General features: G+C 40.3%; 1 protein-coding gene across 2 annotated transcripts in view; it reads left to right on the forward strand.

Annotated features, from left to right (window-relative positions):
* The window catches only part of sema6a (sema domain, transmembrane domain (TM), and cytoplasmic domain, (semaphorin) 6A), a 145,192-nt gene that overhangs the window by 56,098 nt on the left and 73,840 nt on the right, over nt 1-15,254 (forward strand). For both annotated transcript variants that reach the window (XM_008418244.3, XM_008418245.3), the window contains exons 2-3: nt 9,152-9,317; nt 11,099-11,216. In XM_008418244.3, the coding sequence (XP_008416466.1) occupies nt 9,218-9,317; nt 11,099-11,216 (218 nt within the window). In that variant the 5' untranslated portion in view covers nt 9,152-9,217. The remainder of the gene's footprint in view (nt 1-9,151; nt 9,318-11,098; nt 11,217-15,254) is intronic.

Consider the following 15,254-nt stretch of genomic DNA (forward strand, 5'->3'; position numbering starts at 1 on the left):
AACGCGCATTATGCTGAGTGACAGTTTGAACACTGTGATTGCTGCTCGGCGGGGCTCTGCCTCAGTCATGCCAGCATCTGTCTCCGTGGACTTAATGTGGCGTTTAGCTCTGTGACATCCTGACAGCTTTCGCCAATATTTGTCTTCCTCTCGGAAGGAACAGACCCTTCATTTATGTTTCATGGACACTTTTTGCCCTTTTAAAAGGGTTTAGGTTCAATAAGTCCATGCAGGTGAATTTCACTTTAAGTCACCACCTTGTTTTATATATATATATATATATATAAAACATTCCCTGTTAATATGCAGCACATGAAGGGTAAAGTGAAAATCTGAGGGCAGTGCAACAGAATGTGCATCAAAAAGGCAGACAGAGTTGACCAAAGAGATAATTGGATCAAAAGGCAGACAGAGAAGGCCATGTGCTACCAAGCTCAGCCTTATCAGCAGCAATTTTTTTCTGCTTTGCCCACACAGCTCGGTATCAGCTGAATCCAGATTGATTAAGCTTCCCCGCTGGTGTCGTCACAAGCAGTGAGTGACGGGCCTGAGAAAGGTTCTGATATTTAAACATGTAGCCTTGTTCTTTGTTTGGCGGCGGCTGCGCGTGTGTGTGCTTCACATTTGGAGCTTTGTGTTTGTTTGTGTGCTTAAATGCGCCGCGCGTAGAGGGGGCTTGTTTTGATTCATGAAAGCTTTTCCAGCACAAAGCAGGTAACATTGTCACCTTCTTAGTCAGCCTGCTGTTCTCAAAGAGTTAAAGCGACGCCAAAGGAAAGGTGGAAAAGAAAACAAAAAAAATTACAAAACATTAAAAAATAGTTTTCATTTAGTCAGTGAGACTTGATGAGAGAGCATGGAAGGCAAATATGAGTAGGAACATAACTTAATATGTTCGCAATATTATAATCTACAAGTTAAATAATGTATTGCAGATTGTTTTGCAGGTATAAGAAAGTTAAACTGTTTGCTTTATTTATTTAGAGCTGTTAAGACATGCTGCCTTAAATGCTTACCCTATTTTTAGAGATGCTTTAGATTGATTTAACTCTCTGTTCCGATTTCTGTTTTGTTCCTGGCTGAACTTGAAAGCTTTTTCTAGAGAAGATTTGGGAGCGTGTCGCTTCCTCCTGACCTACTTTAGGAAACAATACTCTGAGCGGTAGTTTTCTCCTCTCATCATTTATTTCACATGGGTTTCTGCTTCAAGCGAGGTTAGAATGACGTTAGTTGTGATCATTCTCTTTTTTCAACAACGAACATCCATTACCTTTAACTCCTCTTTGCTCCTTTCATTTCATTTCCTTACCCCACCTTTCTCATCTTTTCTTTAGCTTTCCTCATTTGCCCTCTCTTTCCTCTTTTTTCTCCTCCCTTTGCTTTTCTGTCTTTTGTTTTGTCTTATTTTAAGTGTAGTAACTTATTTGGATTCTTAGCCAGACCAATAATACTTGGTACGGTTTTGTGTTTTTCAGAGCACTCAGTCACACCGAGGTCAGTTCTGAAAACTCAAATCTTATTTGTGGTGGATAATTGTTTTTAAAAAATTTTTTCTGGTTGTATTCAACTTTTTTATTTGTAGACAGACATGAAAAGGGGCAGAGAGAGATGGAGAAGACAGGCAGTAAATGACCCGTGGCCGGGAATTGAACCGGTGACAACTGACTGTAACCTCTGTTTATGGTTTGCCTGTTCTACTAAACAATGTGCCGCACTCTTAGATAATTGTTTTTAATGATTAGGAACCTCAAAAATACGCCCAGGTCTAACGTATTTCAGATCATAATGTCAGTATAATACAGATAGAGGGTGACAGCCAGTCTTGAACGTCTTTGTTAGGCTTATTGTTGCAGTTTGTATGTATCGTTCTTTTATTTTCCGCTCTGTAATTCCTTCCCATTTGTTTTTGAGAGGTCCTTGGCTCATTCCCAGAATCAATCCTTCACTTCTTACATTCAGGCTTTTATTTCAGTAACTGACTAACAGCTGCGGGGTGCCTCATTCAACTCAACTTCCTTGTCTTTTAATAATCAAACCATGATGGATTGCCTCCATGCAGATATTCATTTGGAGGCGACGAGAAAGGGTTTAAAAACAGGCGAGGAAAAGGGCGTCGATGCGAGCGTGTGTGTGTTTGTGTTGGATGGTAGACTTGCTGGTTTTCTTTTTCCCAGTAAAATGGGCGGGTCTCCTCCTTTTGCACTTTCTCCATTTCCTCCTCTTATCACAGCCTACTGGGCTCAGGCTATCTTTTTTTCAGCAAATTTATCAGGCCAGGAATGACAAGCGTAAACACCTGCGAGGCGATCCTCCCCGTTCGGGAGCCATAGGTGGTTGAGATGTGGCCCATTTTTTATCCCCCTTATTGTCGGATCAGAATTGTTCTCTGTCTTCCTGGTTTTTTTTTTTTTTTTGGTTTAATCTTCTTCTACTTTCACACATCAGCTCAGACACAATTTCCTCCAGCTCACCCGTCAACAGGTGTCATAACCGAGTGGTCGAGAGCTCCTTAGAAGGATGGTGTGTTGTAAAGGCGTTGTCTGGTGTTTTAATGGGTGTTGCATTTGCACCTGTGTGTAAAGGCCTATTTCTGCTCTAATGCTGTGAGACATGCAACACAAACGTCTCAAGGAGCTTGACACTGTAATAATTCACCTGTTCAATAGCCTTTTTTTTATTATTATTATTATTAAGCTCCAAGAAAAGAAAATCGCTCCTCTATCATTCCCACTCAGGCATGTTTTCTTCTATTCTTATCATCGATGTTTACAGGATAAATTTATCTCTTGTACTACACAAGAAGACTTCTATTTCCTGTTTCTCTCGGTAAATTTTCTGCCTCCGCCTGAGCGCGCTGTGGGAGGCTCTGATCTCTAAAGAATACAGAAAAAATGACTGGATGCTTTTATTTGGAGCTACAGCCCTAAAAAGACGGTCCACCTCCTTGGGTGATCATAAAAACAGGAACAGATATGACTCTTTTTTTATGTGGTGGAAGTTGGGTTTGTGTTGGAAAAGAACAAACTCAGCAAGTGTCATTTATAATCTCTGCTCCCAGATGTGGTGGCTGTAGGTTATAGTAGTAAGAGACCCCACATCTATATCACATTTATATATGTAAACTGCTCAAATCTGGTCCAGACAGACATTATTGCTTTAAAATCTTCCTCTGAAATACCTCTGTGAGACAGAATAAAAGCAAAATGACCAGGAATGATGAGCGTACACATCTGCAAGGCGATCCTTACATCCTTTAACATAAAAAACAGGTTTTCAATCCCACTGAATTCAAGTTTTCAAGTAAATTACTTCATCTGTCATTGCTTCTTATACTTCCCATTTTGAACAATTGACAAGAAAAATTGCCTCTTTTTTTGCATTATATTTACAGCGGTAACATTTACAGAATCAAACTACCCGTTGACACCTTGTCAGTTCACAAAAAGTTGAGTAAAAATATCAGAAAAGCTGATATTTCTGACATTTTTCTGCTGCATTTACCTTCAAAGAGGACTTTATTCTGAGGTAGCGCTTACCAGGACAATTCATTCAACATTATATTTCAGACATATGCTCTAAAGGGTAAATTATTTAGTAAAAATTTTGCCAAACTTTAAATGAATATGATTTTAAGTCTGTTAAAATAGCGTTTTATGGCTTTTAAATGAATATGTTGATAAGAAAAACAAAAGCAAATATCTGTGAATGTTTCCAACTTCCTGAGATTATAATTTAACTTTATAGTGTAAACGCTGTGAAATTTTAATGATGTTATAGTTACATTGGGATTCAGCTCCAATGAGAGTAATATTTACAACTTTCCAAGGTATTTTAAGTGACTCTGAGTTTATTCAGTTTGAAATATAAAGTTTCATTGCTTAAATTATAATCTTTTAATGGCACAATTAGAATACCTAGTCACTGAGCGAGGGGAAGGAGCTAATTCTTTACTGCGGTTAGTGTTTTAGCCCTTCTCCACAATGGAAATCATAAAAATAGGATTTAATTAAATGCACTGAAATTCAAGCACAACAAAAGATAAATGTATTCTTTAGAAATATCTTTGTACTGTTGCCTTTTGTCCCATCTAAAATGTGCAATTAGGTCTTTACAAATGTCTGTTAGCTGTTAAGCTCGCTCAAACACACAAGAACCACTCCATTATGTTTGTAACTAGCCTCTGATCTGGTTTCGCACATCTGACGCCAGTTTTCACAAGATTACATGTTTTATTCAAACAGCTGGTAAATTTAGGCAGCAAATGGTTTGGCTGGAGTCAGTGAATGAGTGAGTGAGAGTCAGACCCTTTCTTAGGTCAAAGAAACCTTTGTTATCATGGCTGCAATAATGGCAGCCTCATGATGAATGAAGATTAAAGGAAACTAATTTTCTCACATTTTCCGGAGTTATTCATCCTGAAAGACCTCTTTGTGTGATATCAGACTGTTTCTTCTGAAATCGAGGGAATCCAGAGCACTTTCCCAACTGGCAGCAAACATATGTTCTCTGTGGTAAAACTATATTTGTGTACTTGTTTTTTTTCCTTGGCGCCACACACATTCAGAAGCATCAGTTAATCAGCAACAGGTTTTACTCAGATGTAATCAAAAAGCCATCTCTCACTCCGTTGCACACTATGTCTGGGCACCATGGGGGCTTTGAGAGATGAACAGCTGGGACCCTCTGAAGATTAGCTAATTGTGCATGTGTCTACGAAATGCCGTGTTGTTCTAGAGAGCCGGGCTTTACGTTCATCTGTTTTGTGCTCTCATCGAAGCTGTCAGAGAGAAGAAATGTTGGCCAACATTTCCTTCCTCGTCCTCACCTGAAGCCCACTGTGACCGACCTTGTCATTAAAATAAATGTGTTATCACGAGCGTGCACCCATAGCTAACGTGTTGATGCAAGAGAGGGAACAACATCATTAAGCTGGCTAATGTGTTTATTGTTAAAGCTAATGCAGCTCAGCCTGGTGGCCCCCATGGGCGTCTCTCCGCCCTTGATTGGTTGTCTGCTTTGACTTGCACGGATGTTGTTTATAGTCATGAATCCTATGCGTATTTTTCTGCTCGGAGCTGTGTGTGTTACAAGATGTTTGAGTGTGTGTTTCAGGGAGGGAATAGTGGGGTCTTTGTGTTTTTATTACCTACATGTGCCTTCTTCAAGGTTTAAGTCCTCCACCTTTTTCCCTTTCGTGCTTTAAGTCTCCCTAAAAAGTTATGGAATCACTACAGAATACAATCTGTACTATACCAAAACCTTAAATGTTACTTTCCACAACTTGCCAGGTTCTTGCTGGAACTTACAGTGTGTATTTGTGGAAAATGTTATCAAACTTGCCGGATACTTTCGCAGAACTAAAATTCTGGAACTTGCTCGCTTTTCTCTAGGACTTTGTTGAAACTTTGTAGTACTGGTGACTGCTGTTGATTTCACTTTTATTCATTCGGTACTTTCTGGAGCTTTTATGACACTTAGGCTGCATTCACACTGCAGCCTAACGTGAGATCAGATTTTTTTTGCCTTGATGTGACCTGTATCTGATCTTTTCACGACAGTCTGAACAACACAGATTGGATTTTAAAATTGGACCTAAATTTGATTTGTATCTGATATTTCAAATGTGACTTGTCGCTGTACTGCCAGGTCGAATTCATCTGGCCTGTACGTCATTGATACTCGTCTAAAGTCACTATTCTACATCCTGATATGTGGAAATGGGGAGAAATGTAAAGCGCTGCTGTTATTGAACATTCCATTGGACATGCTTTCTATTGATATTGATTGTCTATTGCGATATATACATATTGTTATTGATTCATTGCCCAGCTCAAAGTTATTTGTCAACAACAGAAGAACAGCATTCTAAAACTTTAACCCTCTTTAGATCTTCTCCTTTGGCTTTCTTCAGTGAAAGCTCTAAAAGAGTTGAAATCGTCACTGTTCCACCTCCACTGTGTTATTTTGGTAGCAGGTAATTTATTGCAGAAGTGTGGGCGTGCCTTTGATCCTTGATTCCCAAACCCGTATGTTCTCAGTCTGCATGTGTGTCTAAACACTGCCACAGATAAGCGGCAGTTTAGATCAGAGCTCTACACACTCAGTCACACTTAACACACAAGGAAGCAATTGGCTCCTCCACGCAAAGAGCGTAATTCGGTAAAGACAGGCTGTTTCTCGCCTCGTCCCTTTTACTCCTGTGTTGCAGCCGGTAATGAAAGGGCCGCTGGAAGGTTTAGAGGTTTCACTTAAGACTTTTTGTGCTCAATTTATTTTGTGTATCACGGGAGGCAGCGGAAGAGGGGTTTTAGCATCCAATTAAAACCTGCTGATATGGACGGAGGAGCTTCTCCGCCTCCAGCCACAGCTGATCACCAGTGAGATGTCTGGAAAGCTCATCTGAAATTTCCCCCACAAACAACAAAAACAACATTGTCTGCGTTTGTGCGAAGGATGCAGTTAGGATTCGGACATAATAAGGCAGAGTTTCAGAATCGCCCCTCGTTCATCTGAGCCGTGTCTTGTTTTGTTGGTTGGTGCAACCTCCATCCATCACTGACTACTTTCTCTCCCTAAGGGCTACTTCCTCGTTCTTATGCTACTTCCTGCTCATCAATCAGTCAATTACTGGAAGAGTTCTGGGTCAAGATTCGAAAACGATTCACATCTTAGCCCCCCAGTGAGGTTTGCTCTACTGTATGGGCAAAAAAAGAAAAAAAAAATCCACTTTCAATTTGGACAAAATAAAAGACATTAAACATTCATTCTGAATTCAGCATAAATAACCCAACACAATCCAAAGAAAACCTGTTGTTATCTCTCAGGAGTTGAGAGAAACCAATTCCTGGAAATATCTGAATGCATTTCACTGGGATATGATGTTGGACTGAAGCAACATCTATTTTTTTAAATAGCTCTGCCTTATTAAAATGTAAAAAAAAAAAAAAAGGAAATATAATGTCACTACGCAAGGATAAGATGGCAGACTAACAAGTGAGAAATGATGGAGGGGAAGGGAGAGGCTTTTGAGATCAAGGTCGTATCCAGGCTTTAGTATTGGTATTCTCCTCAGTGTTAAAATGAATCTACCACTGAATAGTGTTTTCATTCCTCTCCTGAATGAGATTCACAGGAGCATGGAGAGAGAAAGAGAGATTGGGGGGAGAGAGGCAGAGGGACATGACAGAGAAAAAGAGAAAGTAACCCCTCCTCCTCCTCCTCCTCCTCCTCTTCTTCCATCTTCTTCTTCTCTCCTGGTCGCTCCCCCTCTAAGATGTACAATAGCGAATGAAAATACAGCGTGGGATAAACAACTTTTATCAGGCTGAGGCAAATGAAATCGACTATTTTATTCAATTCCTCATCCCTGAAGCATCCCATGCTCTTTCTGCACAGCTACGTCTCATCCTCACAGCTTCAGCAGAGAAGAAAAAAGAGAAGAGAAGAGAAAAGAAAAAAAACTGAAGGTGCTTCATGCAAATTAAACGCTTTATTCCTGATTAGATTACAGATGCAATAATTGTCTCGGATGATTTATGGGTGTAATTGTGTGCACACAAACTGCAGCAAGCTAATCCCAGATGCCTCCATTTGAGCTATGAGAACGTTGCATTAGCTCAGCGTTCACTTTGAGGAAAAAAAAACAAAAACGCTTGCTTTCACGTGACTGTTACTGTAAGAAAACAGGACGATTTCTTTAAAGGTTGACATGATGGAATAGGTGGGATGGTTTGGGATGCAGACCGTGGAGAAGGCTGGACCCCCTCCTACATGATAGAAAAGGACAGATGCAGGTGAAGGAATAATAGGAGGAGTAAAGGTATCCAATGATGTGCTGATCGTGTGACTCGGGGTGGTTTTGTTGTGATCTTTCTTCTGATTTATACAAAGTTATAAAAAAAATTACTTTGTATTTCTGTCAAACGATTAAAAAATTTCTTCTGATTAATCACTCCAGCACTGTGAATAACCATGATTAATCACTGTGCCTAACTTTGTAAGCTTGAAATGTAAAAATGCACATTTTCAAAAAATGTTGAAGAAAACGCTGTATTGTTTCCAACCTAGCCTCTCAGTATTTACAGGTTTTCATATTCAGGGAGGTTTAAAATAAGTGATTTTGTTTCAAACTTAATGTTAAATATAAACTTATCCAAATGTACATTTAAGAATTTGTAGGCACTAGTTGCCTTTATTTGACAGTAATTTGACAGGAAGGGAGCAGAGAGAATGAAGGAAAGACATGTGGCAAAGGAAGTGAGGATGGGATTCGAACTCGGGATGGCTCCATCACCCAGTGTAGCCCCAGTAAACAGCACACTTGCTCTAACTGCGGTGTTTTTTAAGCACAATTTTCCGCCAAGCACACCACTGACTCTCCTTGCTTATCTTTTCACTCTTGTTTGCGATTCTGCATTGTTAAACACAGTCTTAAGCGCTGTTTGTTTTGAACTACGTAACCCTGCGGAGGAGATAGGCTTTTTGGTCAAAATAGGTACTGTGATTAATCTGTTCTATGTAATATTAATGCGTTCTACTTTTTAGACTAATCACATGCATTAATGCCCACAGTCCTAGTATTTATCAAGATAAAAACCAAAATGTTTCATATAAAGCGGACTGTTATCCATACTCTGATTCAGCAGGTGGTGTATCATGTAAGAGTCAGTGTACAGGATTGTTTGACCCTTGTAAGAGAGTGCAAAGTATGAAATAAAGGACCTGCCATGCTGCCCTGCCCCATCTCCACGCATGGCCGACGCTCTGCAGCAGGTTAATCTCAACAAGAGCACTCCTGCTTCACTAAGACCCTGTCATACTCCTGCAGGGAGAGCTCTGCTCTGCCTGACATCGATCTATGACGCATATTACCTCCCTAATCCAATTAATTTGGTTTTGCTTGCATAGTGGCTTACTTGAGTCATCGAAAATGCTTATAAATATAACACGGACTGACTGAAAGGAGCTGGGTCAAACTGCTCAAACAGCTAATTTAGGAGGGATGTGAAGTGGCCTCTGACCTAAAATGCAGGAATCAAACAAGGGGGATATCGATTCTGCGGCCAGGTGAAAGAACTGTTCCATAAACTTTGTTGTTATTTCCTCTGGGAATCTCATCCTCGCCTTTCTGCCTGTGTCTCCTCATGTGCAGGCGAAACCACATCTTTAGCAGAGGACCAGCAGCAGCAGCAGCGGCGGCGGCGGCGTTGGAGTGACCATGAGGTCAGAGGCCTTAGTACTCTACTTCACGCTACTGCAAATAGCCGGGGCGGGTTTCCCTGAGGACAGTGAGCCTATTAGCATCTCACATGGCAACTGTAAGTGTTTTTTTCCTTGCTTCTCTTTCTTTTCTCTGGGTTATTATCTCTTCTCTTGTGCACAATCCATCCTCTCATTAGAAGTAGTCTCTCTGCTTTCTCTCTTTTCCCTCTTTGTCTTGTACTTCAGAACTCTCCATTCTCAGTATGTGTCTCATTTGTTCAATCTTTTTACTCTTCCAACACCCTCTCAACTAGTGCTTCCTCTACAGCACTTACCTTCCCCACAAAAATGAACTCCTTCTGCAGGCCTGGAGTGCAAATTGGCACCAAAGGATGGGCCCTATACATGGACTAAAATAAAAGACTTAAGGCAGCATTTGAAACTGAGCCCACCTCACATGATTGGATAATCCGCTGTCAGGGTGCTTGTGCTGCTCTGATAGAGCACGCTCTGGAAAGCTGTAGAGATATGGTCATTGTTTTCTCTGTTTCTCCCAGTGTTTCTGCCTGCATCGTGTCCTGTCCTCCTTACTGTGGGCGTAATGCTCTGTGTCCTGGCAGAGAAAACCAGAACTCAAGCCAGACAGCCTCACGCGGACCTGTGTTTCCTCAAACCAAGCGCTGTCGTCCAAAACCACCAATAACAGAGTGAACGCATGGAGCGAAGCGGCATATTTAGTCAAATGAAAAAAATCAGAACACCTCTTTATGTATTAACTTGGGATCTATAAAGCAAAAACCATAAAGGTACCTTAGTCATTATGCAACATATGAGCAAAAATTTCAGTTTTCCAGCTCATGAAAAAGTCAGGACGCCTTAATAATTCCTCTTCAGTTGAAACAAACTCATTGAGATCCTTTTTGTAGCCATGTAGCAGCCGGTGACAATGATCTGAGGAAAGTTTCTCTCACTCTCACCGTCAGCAGTGAGATGTCTGAGGTGTTCTAACATGTTTGGTCTGTTTAGATTCAGATCAAGATCTGGGCAGCCAGTCCTCAGTGCATTTACTGGTATGTTTCACATCATTGTCATGTTGCACTTGGATTTCCTTTCATTTTTTTTGTATTTTCCCAAAGCTCCCTCTGAGACGTTGTAAAATTAATAGTGGACTCTGTGACGATGAGCTGACCAGGTTCTGCATCTCTGTGACATTTCCCCTCTATGCTTCACAGTCGTTATGTGGGTCTGTTCCTTGAATGCCGTATTTGGTCTTTGTCAAACATGTCTTTAGCTTTCACATCAAATAAGTTATATTTTACCCTGACCTGCTTAAAAACACGATTAAAGTGGTCTTGGCCTTGATCTATGTTGCAAACTTTTGTCTAACCTTCTCGCTTTTCTAGATCACTCTCACTTCAACAGTCAGGAGCACCCCACCAGGCAAACCTCCTTCAAAATGCTGAAGGACATGTGTTATTATCAGATGCACCTGAAATGATACACGTTTGTGTAATATTAACCATTTAAAGTGGAAATACGTGTGGGGGTTGTCCTAATTATTCCACAACCGAAACAGCATCTTTTATCATATTTTACAGAAAATCTTAAAACGTATTGTCTTCTGCTTTTACTGCGCATTTCAGTTACTGGAATTATTCTGTATTTTTAAAATTATGTTAAGTAAAAAAAACAAGAAAAACATTAATAGTTCTGCCATAACAAAGTTATCGCACAGGAAGTCGAGCCCAGAAGGTCGAGCACAGAAGGTCTAGCACAGAAGGTCGACTTCATTCCCTCGCCAAACAAAGACACTTTGGAGGCCCAGAAACTCATAATATCTGATTACTTTTTTTTAAATTGAGGGAATATTTTATTTTCGTTTTTTACCTTTTGACAGACACAAAACAGTATCCTGCATTCGTGGGCCACAAACCTGGGAGGAACAACACGCAGCGGCACAAACTGGACATCCAGCTCATCCTGATCATGAACAGGACGTTATACATCGCTGCCAGGTATGTCGTAATCTCTGTTCAGTCTGTTAGACTGGTTTGTAATTGTTTATCATTTCGTTCATACAGCATTCATCCATCCTCTCAATGGGACAGACATTGTAAGCTTTTTAAGGCGGATTTGTTCAGTGTTTCCTCAGACTTTACCACACATGCTGCCTCAAAATTTACATCAGAGCAAAGCATATTCCACAGCAGTGAGCAAATAATAATAATTTCACATAATTTCATGTTAAGCTATGCAGACTTCACGTCTCTATTATTAAAAATTCAGTTTCCTTGCTATGCCAAACGCATGTAGTGACCAGTGTACCAGGGGAATTGGACCTATAATCTGCTTAGTTCAGTTAATAATTTTTTTAACCAATCAATCTTAAGACTCACCTCTTAGGCATATACAATTAGGTACCATTAATTTATTGCGTTATCTTACTGATGCTACTCAATTTTATTCAGTTTTGTTATTGTGTTTTTGTTCTTTTTGCTCTTTTGGGTTCAGGGTTTTGGCAAGTGTTTCCTGTTATTACAAGTGTTTTTCAAAGAAAGTTGCTTTGGTCGGCTTGGTACCATGTAAGCTGTAGTATAAATGTAGGAAAACATTTTCAATGCTTGTAAAGATAAACATCTTGAGAGCAGGAAGTACAATTAGTCCAGAGAAAATGTTTGAAAGTCTTTCTAAAATAGAAAGAGCTACTGATCAGAATAAAAGGTTACATGCATTAAAAACTACTTCCTCTCTTACAGAACCTGGAGCGTTCTTTCTTCCTTCGTTTATTTGGTTTGGTTCAAATAAAAAAAAATAATCAGCATTGGCATTTCTGTCTTGAGAGAAAATTGCATGTTGATTTTTGGCCAGGTGCATCTCTAGTCGTATCAAACTAAGTCTAAAATCGCTTTTCAATTTCATGCTAATGTGGCTTTTTGTGTAAATCTGCTGATAATGTAGTGAGGAAAATGCTCAGACTTGGTTGTGAGGACTGCTGCTCTCATTGCTTTGTCGTTGTTTTCAATTTTAAGCTTGTTCTCAGCTCATTTTACCTCTTACAAGGTCCCATTGGACTCATGTCGCACTTTTAAAAACATCCACTCATAATCACGAAGCAGAAAATTACAGACGAGTGATATCATTGAAAGATGGAGTTGTTGTTTTTTCCCCCCCTTTCTGAACGACTGCAACAGCATTTAGATTGAAACTGACAGTTATGAGAATATAATCAACATTTTGTTTTTCCACTGTCTGTTGCGGAAACCTAACAAATCGATTTCAAGTCTCTCAAGCTTGGTTTACATTTTGTTTTCTTGTCTGTCACCTACATTTATTTGCTTTTGTGAAACTGTTTCCATCTGTCAGTCTGTCTTTTCACAAAATAGAGCTCAAGCTACACCACGTGGAGTCGTGGAGAAAATCCATTTTTCTTTTATTTTTCATCTAGTTTCGGGTATTTTTTTTATGTTCATGCAGCTTCCTCTTTCCGCAAAGTGAGCAAGCCAAAAAAGGGATTATATCCGTATTCAGCTGGCAGGTTAACCTTATGCTGAGGTCTGAAAGTGCAGAATAATATTGAAAAACTGCAGCAATGCAAGAAAAATGGATCATTGTGAAGTTTTTCTCCTTTTTGTGCCGATTATGGCTAATTGAGTGGCAGGCTTGATTGGAGGCTGTTGAAAAAGACACAATGGGGGTCTTTCTTTATTTTTCTCCCAAGCATGTCAAATTAAGCTGCGGAGGGAGTCTGCTGCCTTAAGTGGCAGAGCTTTTTAAGATATCGGCGGTCATTAAGAGGAGGTGTGTGGAAAGTGAGAGGAAGCAGAGCGAAAGAAAGGCAGGGAGGCTGTCGCCCACCTGCTCCACATGGGGTAGCACAGGTCTTAAGGGTCGAGGAGGGAAACGAGACACAGAGGCTTTATTGGAGGAGTGTGTGTGTGTGTGTGTTTGTGTGCTGACCAGTTGTCCCGTGGATTTAAAAGTTATTTCTTCGCCAGCATGTGTGGACGGGTTGGGGAACATGAGCCCTTGTGGGCGTTGGAGCCCCAAGATCCTGTCTGCACATGTGTTCTTTTTCCTGAAGGCGCGTCAGTCCCCGTCACGTCTGCCCGCTCAAAGCAGGCAGGAATTTTCACACATGGTCGCGGCATGCGACCCCTGAACGAGCGGGGTGGCTGCTTCAGATTAGACCCGAGTCGGATGACTGCCATTGATCCCGACTCAAGACAGAGAGGAAACTTAGCGTCGATTACATGGGCACCCGAGTGACAGCTGTGGGCAGGAACAGCCATCGGCTCTAACGGGATATCGATAAAGACATGTAGGAGTTAAGCAACAGCGTTAAGGCAAACAGCGGAGACAATTACCAGCTCAGGGATCAATCTGAAAGCGAGCCAACATTCAGCACAGGCAGGATGCAAATCGAGACAAAAAAAAAAAAAAAAAATCTGAGCAACTGCATCAATAGTTGCTTTTATGAAGGTTGTCCAGTTAAATGGCCTGTTTATTCTGGGGCCAGCGCCACACTGCTCTGCCATCATGCCTCTAGACCAGCTTCGCCTCAGTTCTTGGTGCGCAGCAGCTTGCAGATGGCCTCTGTGAACGCCGTCCAAAGCCCAGCACTGTTTCGGCCTGTTTTTGAATGACTGCTCAGCGTATGAAATCCCTTTGGCTCCTGATTCCACGTTGGCAAAGTGAACGAAAAAGAAAAATATCACAAGATTTTTAAGCTGTGCCATGCATACAAACATAGAAACTGATGAAATTGTAAACAGACAAAAGTGGCTTAATCCGCAGAGAGAATGAGTCAAGTCTTTGGCAGCAGCCGAGCTCAGCAACAGATGAAGTGATTGATAATTTGTCCTCAGCTCTCTGGCGTGAATGGAGACATTTTTCAGTGAAAACACTCAGTCCTGTTTCTGTACGTAAAGAAGACAACATCTTCCGATTTTCAGGCTTGTAAAATACAATCAGCCTTCTGAAACTCATATGTACTCAGTGTTCATTATGAATTCAGCTCATGGCAAGTTTAGATTTTTTAATATTCTGAATCTCATTCTGAGGCTCAGTTTCCATCAAGTGGTTAATCCAGAGAGGCAGGACAGCTGACAAAATACAGTCATTTCATCAACAACTCTGTTTGTTCAGCTTCAGTAAGACAGGTAGAGGACTGAATATGATGTTTTCCTTCTTGGTACCTCACATACCTGCTCTTATCACAAGAGACGACACAAATTTTATTTTAACCACCTTCATAAATGATAAAAATAGGAAAAAGAAATAGCTATATTATCCAAGACCTTTAATGTAGAGAAGCTGTTCTTCAAGTCCTTTTTGTTGTCAGAATTATCAATGGAGTTTTGCAACATAAATCTAAAATTTATCACAATAAAACATGGCAGTGCCACTAACAGTTAAAAGTTTTGAGCAAACATTTTATTTTCTGCTCTCCGAAAAGAGAAACTCAATATTGCGCTTCCTAATTTTTTGAAGAAGCCTAGAAATCATTTTAATTGCAAATTAGAAAATGAGGCATATAAATTTCAGCTATCATCACAATTATCAGTATGCAAAGAATCACTTGAACATTTATTTGAGCCCTTGGATTCACACTGCATGCAAACAACCTATATGGCCAGCCGACGGGACTTTTACTGCCCTTGATGTAGATTTAAGTGACCTTAATACTAAAGCTTAGAGAAAGCAGCGAGGAAATTGCTGTAATGGAAAAAAAAAAGGGATGAAAATGTGGTTTAATCTCCCCATTGAATTATTTAATAACATCACAGTTGCATGATTTCCTACTAGCTTGCAGTACAACAAGCGTATAATGGCCAATTCTACAGTACAGAGAGTCGGGTTTTTGTAAATCTGATGTCTAGAAATAGTCCTCAACTAGATATCACAAACATACCTATCATACCTATCTGGCTTGTGTCGTCTCAACCCAGAGGATTTGCAAACATGGATAACGTGGTAAAAGATTTTAGAGATGTAGCCTTACAACAGATTATTATCTACACACTAAAAGACCCTAGCAAAACCCAAAATGTATT

The sequence above is a fragment of the Poecilia reticulata genome, chromosome 9 (assembly GCF_904066995.2).
Source record: "Poecilia reticulata chromosome 9, P_reticulata-male-v2, whole genome shotgun sequence".
Taxonomy (NCBI): Eukaryota; Metazoa; Chordata; class Actinopteri; order Cyprinodontiformes; family Poeciliidae; genus Poecilia; species Poecilia reticulata.